The sequence below is a fragment of the Myotis lucifugus genome, unplaced genomic scaffold, assembly GCF_000147115.1.
Source record: "Myotis lucifugus unplaced genomic scaffold, Myoluc2.0 scaffold_0, whole genome shotgun sequence".
In the NCBI taxonomy this organism is placed as follows: Eukaryota; Metazoa; Chordata; class Mammalia; order Chiroptera; family Vespertilionidae; genus Myotis; species Myotis lucifugus.
This window is the reverse complement of record NW_005871048.1, coordinates 30,495,501-30,514,174: the sequence shown is the minus strand read 5'-3', so window position 1 is coordinate 30,514,174 and position 18,674 is coordinate 30,495,501. Positions and strand designations below refer to the sequence as shown.

Below are 18,674 nucleotides of genomic sequence, written 5' to 3'. Positions count from 1 at the left end.
CTGAAATCAATAAAAAGTATATTTAAAAAAAAACCCCAAACACATTATTTTAACTCCTCACGTAATATAAACCACTACTTCTCAAACCTACTCAAAAATCAGAACCACTTTGAACATTTTAAAAAAATACAAATTCCCAGGATCCACTTTATATTTACTGCATCTCCAACAGTAGATATGAGAATTCTTTATTTTTAAAGAGCTGCTCAAGTGATTCTGAGGTACAGTCAGGTTTGAAAACCAGTGTTCTGAATATCACATTAGATGACTTTCTCTTCTAGGACTGAAATATTTTCATTTTAAATTTATTATCACTATGGTTATTATATAATTACTAGAGGCCAGATGCACGAATTTGTGCACGGGTGGGGTCTCTCGGGGTGGCCTGCGGGGATTGGGCCCCAGATCATGCAGCCTGCCTGGCACCCCGCCTTGGCCTGGCGCTGCCCCCTCATCTGCTCCACCATCCCGCCCTGGTCCTGCTCTAGTTGGGGCCCATCGGGGCCAGCAATGCCTCCACTGCCGCCCCCTGCCAGCGCCACGTCACCCACACCTGCCACGTTCCGTGCCGCCCCCTGGTGGTCAGCTCATGTCATAGCAAGAGGTCGAATTCCCGGTTAAACAATTTGCGTATTAGGCTTTTATTATGTAGGGTAAACACTTGACATACACAGGAAAAAACTGAATGACTTATTCAGAGATACCCAATGGGTAAAAAGTAAATCTTGAAGAAGTAAAATGTTCTATTCCTAATCCAGTTTATTATTCTAAAATCACTTTCTTTTCTACTAAATGTGAGCATAAAGTTGAATTACTGCAAATATAGGTAATTCAATACAAATGTACAAATGTATTTAATATTTTTTTTTATTGATTTCAGAGAGGGAGAGAGGGAGAGAGAGATAGAAACATCAATGATGAGAGAGAATTGGTTGCCTCCTGCACGCCCCACACTGGGGATCGAGCCCGCAACCCAGGCATGTGCCCTCAGCTGGAATGAACGTGGGACCCTTTAGTCCGCAGGCCAACGCTGTATCCACTGAGCCAAATTGGCGAGGGCTACAAATGCATTTTTGCAAGCCACATTATAAGAAACAGACTAGGATAGATGGCAAAAAGTCTAGAATTCGAAATAATGAACACTGATCTCAGCATGAACAAAAAATGTGTAACAAACTTGTATAAGTCAGCCTCTGCTAAAAAATGGGAAAAAATAATGCTTACTATAAGTTAGGTGAAAAGAGAAATTCAATTCAAATGAAGTCATTTTGAGCTTCTAAGTTCTGAGAAAGATTTCATATTCTGAATAATTAACTTAGTGATTAGAAAAACATACAAAAAGTCTAGCCACAACAGATAAAGGTACTTTTACTAGCATAATATAAAACTGAGATTTACAGAATACTTTGCCCAAGATTTCCCTTACCAAAGGTATCCACTTCTGTAACTGACTTTGTTTCTAGATGGAGGTCAATATCCTTTGGAATGGTTAGTGGTTTACTTTCAATGTGACCATTATATTTCCTATAAAAATCAGACAAGTGAAATAAGAAAACAAGTTACCTACATTGTTATCCAAGTTTTGTATCAAACCAATTACAAATGCAGTTTGAAATTTCAGTGAAAAAGAAGCAGAACTTTTAATAACTCATCAAAATGGAGGTAAGGTACTCAAAAGAAGTTTTTAAAAGGGGGACTATAAACTATGAATGTAAATTATTATGTGAATACAGATTGTCAGGAAAAGACAGATTAGTGATGGAAATAAAATCTTAATTGCTAGTTTAGCATTTCACCCCATTTCTCCTACAGTCTCCTGGAGATTTAAAGACAACCTAACATCTTTTTTAGGGACAAAGGAAAAGCAAGTGAAGACAAAATGCATTTCTCATTGTAATTAAACATGTATACACACACATACATATAAGCAGATCTGTAGCTATAAACATGTCAGAGCAAAAGAAATATATTAAGACTTATGTGCACGAGAAACATGAAAGGCCAACTCAGATGCTTTTACTAAGAATCACAAAAGGAGGAAACCACAGAAATCTTCAGGTGCACACAAATTTAATTTTTAAAGATATATATTAAAAATAATAAACTAAGTTTCAGTAACACTAATTACAATACCAAGAAACAATTTTGCATTTATTCTCAAATAAGTATAAACTAGGAAAATCTCAGTAAAAATATTAATTCATGTCAGTAAGTCAAATAATTATTGCTGCCAGGAACAAAATGTCATTTAGAGTACTTTTTTAAAAATATATTTTATTGATTTTTTACAGAGAGGAAGGGAGAGGAATAGAGAGTTAGAAACATGGATGAGAGAGAAACATCGATCAACTGCCTCCTGCACACCCCCTACTGGGGATGTGCCCGCAACCAAGGTACATGCCCTTGACTGGAATCGAACCTGGGACCTTTCAGTCCCCAGGCCGACGCTCTATCCACTGAGCCAAACCGGTTACGGCTAGTGTACTTTTTTGTAAATGTAAAGCATTTCAACATACAAAAACTACTGTAAAAATAATAAAATTATTGATTATAAAGCATACAATAAGAATTAAATGTTTGTAAAACAAATACTATATTACATAACTAAATTTTACAAATGTTGGACATGGTAGCTATGAATAGGTAGAGGTGGAATGGGGGCAGGCTGGGAGATGACAATGGGGTGAAAGGGGACATATGTAATACTTTCAACAATAAAGAATTAAAAAAAAAAAAAAAAGAAATGCAGAAACTAAAAAAACCTGGATTAAAATCCTGACTCTTAGTAGGATTATGGGAACTTGCTCAATTCATTTAACCTCTCTGATCAACAACTTACTCATAGGTAAAATATAAATTAAAATAATAACATATAGCCCTGACTGGTTTGGCTCACTGGATAGAGCGTCGGCCTGGGGACTGAAGGGTCTCAGGTTCGATTCCTGTCAAGGGCATGTACCTTAGTTGCAGGCACATCCCCAGTGGGGGGCGTGCAGGAGGCAGCTGATTGATGCTTCTCTCTCATCGATGTTTCTGACTCTCTGTCCCTCTCCCTTCCTCTCTGTAAAAAATCAATAAAATATATTAAAAAAATAATAATAACATATATTCAGGATTGTGTAGATTAAGTTAAACTGTTTAAAAATTCTTTGGCAATTATAATATTAAGCAGGAATATTTTTTTAAAAAATAACTATTGAAATTCAGAGAAGGAGGGTTACACTTAATCTTCTAATGAGCTTCAAGGTTTGTAATTATAAGTGAAAAAGAGAATAGTAGTGAGATCAGAAAAGACATTTTTTTCAAATTTCCAATTACAAGCAAAATAATCATTAATGTTTACAGAATTTTTAGCCTGGCTGGTGTGCTCAGTGGTTGACTATCAACCTATGAACCAAAAGGTCCCCAATTTGATTCCTGGTTAGTGCACATGCCCGGGGTTGTGGGCTCAATCCCTGGTGGGGGGCATGCAGGAGGCAGCCAATCAATGTATCTTTCTCTATCCCTCTCCCTTCCTCTCTCTCTCTAAAATCAATAAAGATATATTTAAAACAATAAAAAATAATTTTTAAATTTGGTGACAGTTCGTTCTCACTGACATTTTATAACATTAGAATAATAGTTTCAAGTCGTAAGAAGTCCTCCCCATCCCCAACTGAGGAATCTAAAACTAAGGCCCATTCAGAAAGGCTAATTAACAAACACTTTCTTTGAGAATGCTATTTAAATAGAGACATAAAATTTTAAAGCTGAAAGGATCCTTCAAAATTAGTTTGGTCCTTCCATTTCACAGATGAGGCTGCTGTGGTCCATTCAGTAATGTTTAGGTTAAGCGTTTTCTTTATAAACTTTAAACATCAAAATAATATTCAGCAGCTGAATGGCACCTAAAAAGTTATTATGTCTACCCCTTTGATGTAAAAAATGAGGAAACAGAAGTCAAAAGCATATGAATTTGCCCAATATCATCATAATGAGTGGTAATAAAAGGTGGGAAGGAATCCAAACTAACTGGTATCTTTAAATGACTTATAAAGACATGGATTATGGGTCTTCCCATCAATCCCACACTGAATTTTAATATGATGGCTACTTGTTTTCATTACTGAAACACAGAGAAGAATATAGCTGACTATGCTTAAGTAAAATAATCATTTTTGTGCTTATATATTGGATGATCACAAAAGGGGTTTTCTTAGAGGGTGAGTCAATATTATTTTAGATCATGGATTTTGAGCTCAAACTTGTCAACTGTTTATGGTGTAATTAGTAAATGTTACTTTAACCAAAGTACAAAAATGTACTTAGATAAACTGTGTCAAATATTTAACACTTTACAAATTCAACAATATAACTTACCTATCTTTTTTGCTTTTTCCTTTTTGCTGCTTCCCTGCAAGTATTCTTAATTCTTCTTCTGTAGGATGTTGATACCATCTTAAACTAAGAAAAAGAGGAATCCTTTTAAATAAAGCAATTAAAATCACCAAAATTATTCATTTGTTCTATAAATATTTATTGAATTTCCTATTTGTGGAGACAATGCTGGGGAAATTCAGGTGAAATCTCTAATCTGATACTAATAGATACTTAAAAGGATTTATTTAGATACAAATCCAGCAAACGCCAAGCACTTACTAGATAGATGCCAGACCCTGAAGTGTTGTTTGTTGGTATATTTCTTACAACTAACAATGTATTAACATATATTAAGATGATAAAGGCTTACTATTAAAAATAAATGGAGTAAACTGCAGGCAAGCTGCAGCAGCACATTGAACTTCTCCACCCACCCCTTCATTTACACAAAAGGAACTGATAAAAAGAGAGTCCCTTGAGTGCTCCCCAAAATACAAGTAGTCTTTGCTTTGCTTTCCTTCCTTTAATGTAGTTGGAGAATTATCAAATTTTATGTGTATGGAAATTAGAGTAAATTGTTGTTATTTTAAAAACCCTTTATACTCCTTTCTCTCTCCGCCTGCCACCCTGCCACCCAAGATCCAAGATCCTAAAAGAAAAAGGCTAAGGGGAGGAAGGTGGTGCCAGCCCCAAAGGGATCACAACTGATTGTCAAATGGCTCCAATACATTTGGCTGCAGGGACAAAAGGCTATTCTCTGGAAGTGACTAAAAGTGCTTCCTGCCATTAACCAGTTCACTCAGGCCCAGGACCACCAAACAGCTACTCAACTGCTAAACCTGGCCCATAAGTACAGACCAGAAACATAGCAGGAGAAGAAGCGGAGACTGTTGGCAAGGGCTGAGAAGAAAGCTGCCGGCAAAGGGGATGTCCCCACCAAGAAGCCACTTGTCCTTCAGGCGGGGATTAACACTGTACCACACTGGTGGAGAACCAGAAGGCCCAGCTGGTAGTGATCACACACATTGTGGATCCCATCAAGATGGTTGTCTTCCTGTCTGCCCTATGCCTTCCCTCTGGACACTCTCCTAAGTACATTCTGATCCCACCTTTAGTTATTTTTCCATAATGCAAATCTTATCAAGAAATATGCCTGTGTAAATCCTTTATAAGACTTCACAGGGTGAAGCAGTAAGACAGCTAGGCAAGGACTCTAACCAAGGTCCTATTGTCATAAAAGAGAAACAGTTTTGCTAGAGCTTGCTATTTTTCAATTACAAAAAAAATCTAGAATTTTAAAGTGAAATATGCCAATTAAAAAAATATTAGCAATTGATTTGCTGTTTTTAAAAACACTGCAGAACTGACAATGTGAATAATGACTGGAAATTTGATGTTAGAAATTTTTAGCTGTAATAATGTGATAATAGTAATTTTTAAAAAGCTCATGTATTTTAGAGATGTATACTGAAATATCTATGAATGAAGTAATATTTGCTACAAATAATATGTTTGGAGGGGAGAAGAAATGAAACAAACTGACAACCAGCTATTAATTGTGATGAGTACATAGGAGGAGTTCATGATATTCATTATATAGTCATTATGTTATTCTGTTTACTCTTTGTATATGTTGGAAATTTTCCATTGAAATTAAAACACATAAAGCCCAAATATGTTTAGGTTTTGTGACCTTCTGTTCCATAGCATTTCGCTACCAGCTACTTTACTGGATCCACCTTCAAAAATTCCCCTTTTGAACATGACAATCTACCTAGACTAAATGACATTGTATTTCACAAAGTGTTTCATTCCTGGTGTTTTGGCATTCCTGATTCTGCTTTTAAAAACCTATGCACCTATCTGGCAAACTCCACTTTTACCTTTTATAAGGCAGTCTCCCTGTGATAAACTAAAGAATATATCTGATTACTGTCCCCAGTTCTTGGCACACAGCCTCAAAAGCCCTTGGGGCCATTGTGGTTCAGAAAGTTGGGCATCCTCTGTGCACCGAAGGGTTTGGAGTCTTGGTCCCCAGTGAGGACAATGCAGGAGGCAGCTGATCAATGTTTCGCTCTCACATCCATATTTTTCTCTTTCTCTGAAAATCAATGAAAAATTTTTAAAAAGCCCCTGGAATTTCCTTAGTAATAGGAGGTGTCTTTGTTATGGGTTAAAATGGAATATCCCACTGACTGAAAAATTCTTGGAGTGAAGATTTTATGTACAGTTACTGGCTGTTAAGTGCCCCAAAAGGATCACTGAACCAAAATGAATTCAGTTCTCCTCTTAAATTTAAAGATTTTAAAATATAACATATATTCTAACCAAAAAGTCCCTAAACTATAATTAACATGGGTTAGGAGGCACTTACTGAAGTCCAGAATTTTAACTTACAATTGATTCTCATAAAGTTGCCACAAACACTGTACCTGAGAGCCTCTGGTCAGTAATATTTTCATCAACCAATCAATACATAATCTTGTTGTATGTGTGTTTATGTTTAAAGGTACTTTATATACAGACAGTCCTCGGGTTACGACGGACTCGACCTACGTCGTTTCGTGGTTATGTCGCCATCTCCCATTTATTTATAAAAAAAAAAGTTCCACCATTTCTACGTATGTACATATGTGCTTTATGTTTTTTATTACTTATTAACCACAAGTAAAGGTCAGGAATTGTTATCTTTCTTTTAAAGTTTTTTTACTGTTTCACTTCATTATTGCTGCATATGTGCTCCATGTGAGTGACGTAGGTGCTTATGTAGGTGGGTAGGAATGGATCTCCAATGTAACCCGAGAACCTACTGTATATTAATTCATTAACATTAAGTTCACAGCCCAGTCAACAGAGCTATAACTCATGCCTCAACAAAGCTTACCTAATAATTGTAATCATAAGTATTGTATTTTCCTGAGTTCTATGAATATTTGCAGCAAATTTTCTCTATAGCACACATCATAGCTTTCTTCTGCTTAGGAACACTAAATGGCATTTCAGTACTATTCTTGGAAGCCATTTTTAATAGTGAAGTCATCAACAAAAAGCAAAAATGAAAAATGTGGCACCAAATAGACTACAAAAAGGACATCTATTTATAATATGAGAGGGGAAACAATAAGGCCTCACTTGCTGGGAAATGGGCACAGGGCCATTCAAAATTTTCCCCTCTGCATGTCTGTGAACTACCTCCAAAGTGTCACAGCTATGGATTTTGTGGTGCTTCAATGAATACATTTTACAAGTAAACTTTAATAAGTAAGCAAATCACAAATATAAAATACACAAATGATGAGAACTGAGTATATAACATTTAAAAAAACACTTAAGCAATAATTCAATTTAGAGACTAAATTTAATTGTTTAGCTCTTAATATAAGAAAAGTTGGGTTACATTTAAAATCCTATAATAAAATATTTTAAGACCCTTACATTTTCTAGGACCCATTTTCTTTTTAAATATACTCATTTGTTTACTCTTATTTCTAAACTGGATTGCATTTATTTTATACTTCTTACTTGACAACTCAGGTCATCTTCATTAGGAATAATTACTGTTCAAAATTGGAATTTAAGGATGCTCTGCTGGGTGCTCTTAGAGCTCCTTCTAGTCTGTTACTCTTCATTCATTCATTCATTCATTCATTCGACAATTACGGTCAAGTACTCTCCTAGGCAATGGAGTATAACCACACACAATAAAGCCTAAGTCCATGCTTTGCTGATACTTATATTCCAGTTGAGGCAGAATTTAACCAATAAAAAATATGACAGCCTGGCCGGTGTAGCTCGGTGGTTGGAGCATCCACCTATGAACCAGGAGGTCATGGTTCGATTCTGGTCAGGGCCCATGCCTAGGTTGTGGGCTCGATCCCTACCTAGCAGGGGTCATGCAGGAGATAGCCAATCAATGATTCTCTTCATTGATGTTTCTATCCCTTCCTCTCTGAAATCAATATTTATTTTAAAAATGTGACCAAAAAAATCATAAAGTGGGTACCATGCAAAAGAACCAAACAAGTGGTGTGAATGAGAGACATAAGGCTTAAGTATTAGGTTAGAAGAAACTCTTTAAATGACATTTACCCAGAAAGCTAAGGATAAGAACAACAGAGGGGGAGAGCATTCCAGGCAGAAAACAGCATGCCCAAAAGCACAAAAGCATGAGAGAACACTGCAGTAACCAAAAGACCAAGAAGGCAGTAGAACCATGTGCAAGGAGAAACACATGAAGGAGGCTGAAAAGATGATCATGCAAAACCCCCGGGTCATGCATGGTATGGAGTTTAGATTTTATGCTAAAGTAGTGGTCTCAAGGCAGGAGGAAAGACTTGATTTGCATTTTAAGATCTCTTTTACTGCTCTGTGAATTAGAGGGAGGCTAGAAGAGCAGAGAGATATATTTTGGATATCAAATCAACAGATCTTGCTGATGGACTAAAGGCAGGGAGTGAAAAAAAGGAATGAAGGATGATGTCTACCATTTCCAATTTGAGAAAGATGGTGGTACATTTTCTGAAATGGAGTAGAGCAGGAAGAAATAAAGAATTTAAGTATGCTGAATTTTTAAGTACCTATGACATATCAAGTGAAAATATCAAGAAGGTAACTGTATATTACAGTCTACAACTCAGAGACACTTTGATGTCATTACATAATTGTGGTTTTTAAATCCATAGGAATTAATAAGATAGCCTAAGGAGAAAATAAAACATGGTAGAAGCTAAACAGTTAATAAGGAAGTGAGAAAGTGAAGTTTATAGAGACAATAAAGCAACTGACAGAGAAGCAAAGTCTGGGTGAAGCTTAGAAGAAATGGGGTACAGAGTACAAGTGCAGGAACTGAAGCATGACAGACAGGATACTTCCTTCATAGACAAAAATTAAAATATATAACATTAAAGAAAAGAAGGGTTGCATGTGTAACTAGGTTTGTAGGTTTGGTGCTGTGAAGATGAGAGCAACTGACTTTGGTTTTAAGAGGTTAGTGTGAGGCTGAGGCAGACAAGCATGTTTCAGGAGAAAGGCTTTCGGGTTGAAAAACTGTCTATGAAGTAGAGCATACAAAGACTGCCAGGCCTCTAAGTGGCCATCTAAGCTCTGAGATCATGAATTCAAACTAAAACCTAGAAGTATAGCTGCATAATTTTTTCCCAATAGTTAGTAGTTCGTACCGTTTAATCTATAGCATATGGTTCCCATCTATTATACTTCAAGTTCAATTTTTAGTCTTCTCCTTTACTGTTAGTTGGTATGTCTATCTCAGCTAAATTATTTGCAATATGCTTGTTATTGCTGCACTATGCCTTCCTAACAGGGGCTTGGAAGACAGACACAAAAGTTTATTACTTTAGATTCTATGTAGCAGTTAATAATGTTACAAAAATATAATTAGAGAAAAATGCTTTATGCTACTATATTAGGCAAAAGGGACATGATGTACCCTGAAGGTAAACTATAAACGGAAAAAATTAGAAAAATAACAAAATTTCACAGTGATTATCTTTGGCTGATGAGAATATAGTCCATTACCTCTTCTTCTTCCTTTTATATCAATATATCCATCACATTCTACATCATAGACATGTATTGTTTTTACAATAAAAAATAACTTTTTTAAAAAATAAAAAGTGTTAATTTCAGCAGCATATTGGAAAGATATAGAGATTAGCATGGCCCCTGTGCAAGGATGACAGGCAAATTCATGAGGCGTTCCATCTATTTTTTTAAAAACATTAATAGGATCTCCCTAAAAAACTGAACCTCTAGCCTTTTAGCTAAGTATGTATTTTATGACAATCCCCTTGGTTATTCAGTGGCTTTTTTCACTTATGTTCAGATGGTCAGTGTCTCAGATAATATTAAACACCACAAAATTATTAAAATGTTCTTTCAATTATTTTCTGGTATAAAACTCTTAGATAAAATATGACCACAACCTTTCTTACTAAAGAAGTTCAATAACACTGAAAAAAATATGTATCAGAAAACATAGAATATATTGATCCATACCCTTTGAAGACTTTAAGCAACAATGTCATTTAAAGCAAACCACTTAAAAGTATTTCAGAAGTAAAGATTTGAGAAATTTAGAATGGAAATCTGAACATGAACAAATATAGAAAAAATTAGTACTCAGAGCAAGCTAAAAAGCTTTCATACATAAATAATCATACAAAATTCTATTTCAGGGTACACACATAGGTCATTAGAGTCTCCACTCTAAATCTCCAAAATTTTGACAAAAAAAAACAAAACTTACGAGAAAATAAATAGCACTTAACACTTAGAAAACCTTTCAGTACAAGCAGCTACAATATTGTTTGTTATACATATACAGTCTCCTATTAATAACTAGAAATTTTATAGAACATCAATGACATTCTGGAACTGGAAGTTAATTAAGACAGCTAATGCAAGGAGAGCAAGGACTCAGGCATTCCATAAGGGTAGCAGCTGAAGGTTTAAACCTTTCCCTTAGGTCATAGGTCCCACCTACTGTGCATTTGAATAGTAGATTTCTCTCTCCAAAGGGAACTAGCAGATTTGTGGGTCAGGCAACATGCAAAAGAGAACAGGCAGAAATAATTAGAGCAACTTGAATAGGAAGGTGTTGTTACACCCTCCTTACCCAATTTTGGGTAAGACAAAAATCAGAATAAATCTGACCATACCATTTTCGATAAGGGACATATGAAGGGAAGGAGCACATCAAAGTGAGAGCCTAGGAAGGCAAAGGGGTAGAGAAAAATGCATAGGTTTGAGCTAAACAATCAGGAAAATGGAGAGCAGGTTCATCAAAGAAGCTATAAAGGAGAAAAAGCAAACCCTACTCCTCATGCAAAACCCACTATTCAAATGTACAAAGAATGTAACCTATCACTTACCTCTCCATGAAAAGAGGGGCCAAGCAAACTTCAAAACAAAAAGGAACTTTAATTACAATAGAAAGTAGAATACTTTGGCTACAAATCAGTGGTATGCTGGACACTATAAAGAACTAACATCTTTAGGGGATCTGAGCAACTGTTAAAACAAGTGTTCCTTATGTTAGGGAAAGCAGTTTACACTAAAAGTACAGAAACACCAACTTCCCAGGAGTTTTCTTCTTTTGGAGGAAGGAGGGAGAAATAGGGCAATCTGAGAGCATTAGACTCCTTCGAGTTTTTCAAGGTTACAGTTGAGATTTTCATGTTCACACGTTATTGGGAGAAGAGAACTTACTACTTAAGTGCTTGTTTAAAGCAAGATTCCCTTCAACAAAATCCGATAAGTCATATAAAAAGGCATAAAAAAAGGAGAATAATACTTTCTGGAAGAAAAATATTTTCCTATTTAAAAAACGAATAAAATACAAAATATTTATAATTTAATAAATTTAACCTCAAATGGTGAGAGGTATAATTTGAATAGATATTTCTTAAGTTCTACTTCAATGTGCCTTTTAATTTAGCTTAGGACTAAAAGTGGCTATGTAGCCATAGAGAAGCCATAAGAATACAGTAAGTAAAGGATATATACTACTTATAACTTGAAGGATATCTTCTAAAAGCCAAGTACAGCTAGGAAAACGGGTAGAAAAAAAGAAAATCTTAAATTACTCTAGAATCTACCAACAGAAGTCACAGTGGTTGTAGAAAAGTTCACCTCCACCAAATTCAAAGCTCTTTTCAAGTATGTCAGTTCCAGGACAAGGTCTCGAGTTGTTGGGCATCCAAAAATCAAATCCATAGTACACCCTGTTAGACTTCTGGGGTAAAAAAGCCTTGATCTGTTTCATTTTTCAGTATGTGAACGTGACTAAAGTTAAAATGTGTTTTCTCATTTGTAAAAATGGAGAGGGACTACTAGACACTCACCAATCCTGCATTTACTTTCTAGGTAAAAATGAAAACTGTATTTCCCAGACTCCCTTGTACTTTGGCCTGAACTAGCCACAGGGCCCTAGCCTATGTAACATGGGCAAAAATGATACATCTACTTCTAAGCTTAGCTCCTAGAATCTCCAGAAAGATCCATAGCCCCTCCTTCTCTCTCGACTTGCCAACAGGCACAGAGGACTCGAAGGCAGCAGGAGGACAGTGGCGCCACAAGACAAAAGTTTACAATCCCTAAGTCAGCGCTTGAAGAATAGCTGAATCCTTAAAACACCATTTTGTGAAGGATCGACCTGGACAGCTGCCCAACCCGACTCCCCCATTTGACCCTCACTCCTCTCTGAGAAAGCCGAGTGAGAAACTTTTATTAAATTCACACACTGAGATTTCTGAGGTCGTAACACACCCCAAACACATCTCTTCTATCTCAGAGAGTACAAATCCAAACGAGATAGAAGAAATAAAATTTTTATCAGGATGAAGTTTTATAACATGGCAAAGATAATACTAATGGAATTCAAACCAGATTAAAGACTATGCAGTTTTTCAAAAACTACAGATCTACAGCACTAATAACAATATATAAATCTTACCTAATAAGAGCCAGAAAACTAGTCAATTTTTTCATATTAAAAATTACCAGGCTGCTAATTTACAAGCAAAAATTGCTTATTTCTTCAAGGTATTTAATTCTTTAGGAAAGTGGCAGGATTACTCATTAAAACAAAATAATAGAGTCAAGTGCCACTTCAAACACTCCATTCCAAAAGAGGAAGAGGTAGATGAGACACGGACAAAAATTAATTTATAGGATATAAAAAGAGAAGCCATAATGGTGAAAAATATAAACATTTATTTATAATTTAAAGATATTTACTACTGAAATAAGTATGAAGATGATATATACAGAAACGAAAAGAAGCTTCTTCCGTCAGACTCATAATTAATTAAGTCATGTGGTTAATACACACACAGGTTAATACACATCTATTCACCTGAATAGTTCTATTAAATAGTTCTATTCAATATGGTAACTCCCAAGCCATCCTACACTATTCATAATTTAAAAGTCCTCATGAGCCTCTTCCCTTAAATTCCTTTAAGCATTTTATAGCCAATAAGAATGGCCTCAGGTATTTCTTTCAACTCAGCAGCATCAAATGGTTTAAAATGCAAACTGTTATTTCTAATCAATAAATATTTATATAAGCAATCTATAAGGAATTTTAGATTTTCTCAATATTAAGTTTCTAAAATTATCACAAAAGGTTGATAAAACAATAATTATCCCAAAATGGTAAAGTTAATTATCTTATTCAATAGAGTTAGGAAACAAGATTTAGCAATTTGGTTTCATAACCTAAAAATTTCAGAATTAACATTAAAGAAAGGTAGATGATCTTAAAAACACAAAACAGGGAGGAAATGTGACTATAGAAGAAAAGTAACTATTACTAGAAAATTCTGATTGGTACCCTTAGAACCTGATTTGGAATTTGAGAGAGCATTAATTAAAATTTAATGTTTACAAAAGTAAATCAAGAATATTAAAAAAATCAACTTCATATTTATTTTTAAAGGTTGAACTCAAATTAGTGTGTATATTTGACACATACTTGTCAAAAAGTGAAGATTTAAAAATACATTATTCTAATATTAACAGAGAAGAGAATCAGATTTTAAGTCTTTCAGTTTCTGCCTGTGAATGTCTTATAGAAATAAATGAAAAAAGCAAGTTATGTACAAACATGGAAATTGTCTATACAGTTAAATGGGACAAAATTGCTAAGATCTTTACAGCCAAAAGAGAACTAGAAGTTTCATGGGAGACTCATCATAAATGTCTAGAAATGTGCAATGTATTTTATCTATTTTATTAATTCAGATTCCATTTATTTAGATTAATAATAATTTGCTCAGCTGATGTTTACTCTTTCATGATCTATGGCAAAGGGTTTTTGCTAAGCAAAAAAAAAAAAGTAAACAAGATTACACAAAGCAAAACAAGTAATCTAGTTATAGATTAGTGGTGGGGAAGGTCTGTCCCACAGGCCATATAAGGCCCTTGAAATCATTTGGTCTGGCCCTACCAAGGCATTAGGAGTGAACTTATTAAATATTTGACCGAACAGAGCAGGCTAATTTTTAAGTTGATAATTTTGTATGGCCCGCAAATTATGTCATAAATATCCAAATGGCCTTTGTCAGAAAAAAGGTTCCCCACCCGTTATAGATGATTGATTTATTCACTTATAAATAGCTCTGATAGACGCTTTCAACTTTACTAAAACTTCAGTCATTATTTATTTTGCTAATAAAATATACACTCTCAAATAGCTGATCTCATACTTTACACACACACTTTAAGCAATCTGAATAATATTTTCTATATTTAAACACTAGTATGGACAAAGTATAAGCATACAAAGGAAGAATATAAATAATTAAAACTGGAAAATAAATTCTATGGAGAAAATTTAAGGGTTTTTTTTGATAGAATGGTCCTGAATTAAAGGCTTATTATTTATCTTGCAGAACACAAAATCATTAGAAAGAGCTATCCATTGTTTCCTAACTTCTAAAGGTCTAAACAAAAGACTCAATAACAGAATTTGGTTATTTATTGGAGATGAGTTATTGGAGTAAAATTATAGTCATGGTACCAAAACTATAACTCACCTTTCATAATTACATACGATTTTGGCATGTATTTCTGCATGCAGAGTTTTCCTGATTTTGCCACCCTATATCTCCTATACTTCTTTACTTTTGATTTTATTGTTTTACTGTACAAATTTCAGCGAAGCAACTTAGCTCCTTTGTAAAGGAATGAGGACAGTAGTAAGCTTATAGTGCAGTAGACAAAATTAAATCCTACAAAATTCTTCACCCCCCCCTTATTAAATTAAGGTTCAAAATTCTCTGCGGTAAAAGAACCCCTAACTCCAGTGATGGCGAACCTATGACACGCGAACTCATTTTTTTGGTTGATTTTTCTTTGTTAAATGGCATTTAAATATATAAAATAAATATCAAAAATATAAGTCTTTGTTTTACTATGGTTGCAGATATCAAAAAATTTCTATATGTGACACAGCACCAGAGTTAAGTTAGGGTTTTTCAAAATGCTGACACGTCAAGCTCAAAAGGTTCGCCATCACTGCCTAACTCATAGTAAACTCTCAACTGAGTCACTAATAATAGGTCATGTGGAAATATTTAAGCACTGCAATTTATAGTCTCACTAGAGGCCCGGTGCACGAAATTCGTGCACTGGGGATGGGTGGGGGGTCCCTTAGCCCAGCATGTGCCCTCTTGCAGTCCGGGACCCCTCCCTTGTTACTGCCCACCTGCTTGCTGCTTCCTACCGCTTGGCTTGCTGCTCCTTAGTTCTGCCACGAAGGCCTTGGGTCTGCTGGGTGCCGGGCCTGCGGGTTTGTGTCTCTGATACCCACAGCAGCCCCAGCACCAAGGTGGCGGGCCTTGGGGCTGCTGGGTACAGGCCCCCCGTTGCGTGTTTGTGTCTTCTATCAGGCCCCCAGCAGCCCCAGCACCACCTAAATAACTTAAGGGAAACTTTATTTAGTCTTCTTTTAAAAGCAATCTAGTTTAAAAATGAGTTGCAGTTAAGACAGAACAAAGAACATGGTACCTAAGAGTGAGATAGACTGACAGAGGAGAGGTTGGGCACTGGTCAGGGGCTTACATGCCAACTGTTCTCCACCTGGGAAATGATGTAAAATCGGTTTCTTTAGTTTTCTGCTTAATGCTCTTCTCCAGCACTGAGGTCAGAGGAGCCGCCTTCTAGCCCGTAGGCTGCTTCTCAGAGTCGAAATTTTCGCCATAGGCCTCTGCCTAGGACAGGACCTCTGAACCCCCAGGGTGCATAAACACACAGGGCTTCCATCAGGCTCTGCTGATCCCGGGGCGGGAGGCCTCTCGGCTCCCCTGATCCCGGGGCTGGGAGGCCTCTCGGCTCCGCTGATCCAGGTGGCCGGGAGGCCTCTCGGCTCTGCTGATCCCGGGCGGGAGGCCGCTTGGCTCCGCTGATCGGGCCTGGCTGCCGGCCGCCATCTTGGCTGACAGTTAATTTGCATATACTCACTGATTAGCCAATGAAAAGGGTAGCGGTCGTTCGCCAATTACCATGTTTCTCTTTTATTAGTGTAGATTCTTTTGTTGACAAACCTTTAAAAAAGGTAACTAGAAAAGTTATGTGGTATTTTCAGTGGCCAGGACAAAAAGGGACAGGGAAGGGGGGTTGGTGGTACCGAACTCTTGACCATGACCCTATTACCTCTGTGTTAAACAGGTAAACTAGGAATATCTCAAGAAAAATAAGGAAGTTAGATTTTTTTCATAACTTTCCTTTGTCATGTTTTTAGAAAATAGGAATTACCATTTAACTATCTAGGAAGTTAATCAGTCTGGTAAATTAAACAGAGATTTGAAAGTGCTACTCACAATCAGCCTATACTTGACTTACCTGCCATTACAGAGTAGCCATCTAGCAAGAGAATAGTGAGGTATAATCTTCTGCATGAGGCTGGCCATCACCATGGTAACAACCAGCTGTATACCTATCACACCCTGTGTAAAAAAAAAAAAAATTTAACAATAAATGAAGTTAGATTTGAGAACAAAATGGAAAACTTTCTATCCACTTTGACAATGATACTCTAAGAAAGAGGAGTTGCTATTAAAATATGTATTAATCTGGCATTTAGGCATTCAAGACCACATATGTTTAAACTTAAAACATGCAATCACATCTTATAATCCTCTATGAGTTACCCAAGTTTCACATCCAAGTAAACAAAAGTTAAATGAATTAGCATATACATTCAAAATATATTCCCAAGAAATGTTCTCCATTATGTAAGGGTATCAAAATGAAGTAAAATTAGTAATATTTTATCCTTCTCCAAATTCACTGTTCAATACACATAAAATACCAGCTTGCCACGCTTTCAAAGCAGTATGCCTATTTTTTTATTCTACAGTGGTAGTGAACGATTAGAGTATTAATTATATTAAGTGTGATATGTCAAGATTGGCCTGAAAGTCACTAGAAAATAATTTTAATTCATGCTGTCATCACGAACTTCCAGTGAGTGGGCCTTCAACAGCATCCAAAAACCCATTAGTTTGGTCTCATCAATCCCTCTCCTGTTCTCCATGATAGCTAAAATTCAAACCTCCGCCCCTCTTCACACCTCCAACCTGCCTCAAACTTGTAACTCTCCAGTTCACAGAGGACATGTATTTCACAGAGAAAATACACAACATCAAATGTGAACTCTCACTTGCCACCAAGCTCACAATCACTTGTATCTAATACTCTAGATTTTTTCCACACCCACCAGAAATAGAGCATTTCTACACAAAGCAAATCCCTACATCTGTGCTTCATATCCCATCCTCTCTTTGATTTTCAGGAACCTCAACCACTGAGTAGCTTCCTTCCTGCATCTTCTTTAATCTCTTCTCTATTTAAATCCTTGCTATCAGCACTGCAACACCTCCAAGTCTTTTTATCTTTCCAAAAAATATAACTATTTTCCTTTATAGTCTTCCTGTCTCCTCAGATTCACAACCACTTTTCAAAAGACTTATTCTCACTGCTTCTACTACATTCTCATACCTCCCCATAGTTAACATCTGACTTCTGCTTCATTTCATTCCACTGAAACACCTACCATCAAAATCACCTTGCCAAATTATATTTCCTTATCTTAAATATCAGCAATTTCCCACAAGGTCTTCCACATCCATCGCTTTACTCCCGCCTTGATGATCAATTTTTTATACTCCCTTTTGGTGGCATCTCTATCCTAGCAGTCCAAAAATAAGGTTGAATTCTGACCTCAAACTTAATTTACCAAACAAGTACATAAAAAATATGTTTAAAAAGCAGAATAGCATATTTTGAGAGCATGAATTCTGGACCCAAACCACCTGGGTTAGAATTCACCATCTATTAGTTGTTTGATTTTGAACAGGTAATTTAAATATTTTGTACCAGTTTCCTTTTCTATAAAATGAAGCTAATAATTCAATCTATCTAATCAAGCTGTGATTAGGAATAGTGCCTGGCACAGAGTAAGAAATCAATGGGTTACTACTATTTGCTGTTATTGCTATAGTTATCACTATTATTATAGGAAAACATTTGTTTTTAACATAAAGAATAAAGTCTTTAAAAAATATCAGTCTAAGAAATAAGTTGAAAAAAATTAAATTTCACTGTAACAAATGTACTACTGTGGTGTAGGATGTCCATAGTGGGGAAGGTTTTGCAGATGTAAGGACAGGGGTATATAGAAACTCCCTGTATTTTCCAATTTATTTTGCTGTAAACCTAAAACTGTTCTTAAAAATGAAGTTCATTAATTTAAAAAAAATCAAAGTTCTACATGAGGAATCAATATAAAA

General features: G+C 35.8%; 1 protein-coding gene and 1 non-coding gene across 3 annotated transcripts in view; one reads left to right on the top strand and one right to left on the bottom strand.

The window, feature by feature from the left end:
* Positions 1-18,674, bottom strand: part of TMEM161B (transmembrane protein 161B) — a 59,899-nt gene that overhangs the window by 27,442 nt on the left and 13,783 nt on the right. For both annotated transcript variants that reach the window (XM_006081231.3, XM_023750082.1), the window contains 3 exons: positions 16,726-16,829; positions 4,360-4,443; positions 1,427-1,524 (listed from right to left, as the gene is read on the bottom strand). In XM_006081231.3, coding sequence (XP_006081293.1) covers positions 1,427-1,524; positions 4,360-4,443; positions 16,726-16,829 — 286 coding nt within the window. Of the gene's footprint in view, positions 1-1,426; positions 1,525-4,359; positions 4,444-16,725; positions 16,830-18,674 lie in introns of those variants that run through there.
* On the top strand, positions 9,985-10,086 carry LOC111825689. The gene has a single exon (XR_002828894.1). It is a non-coding gene; the product is annotated as a U6 spliceosomal RNA (small nuclear RNA).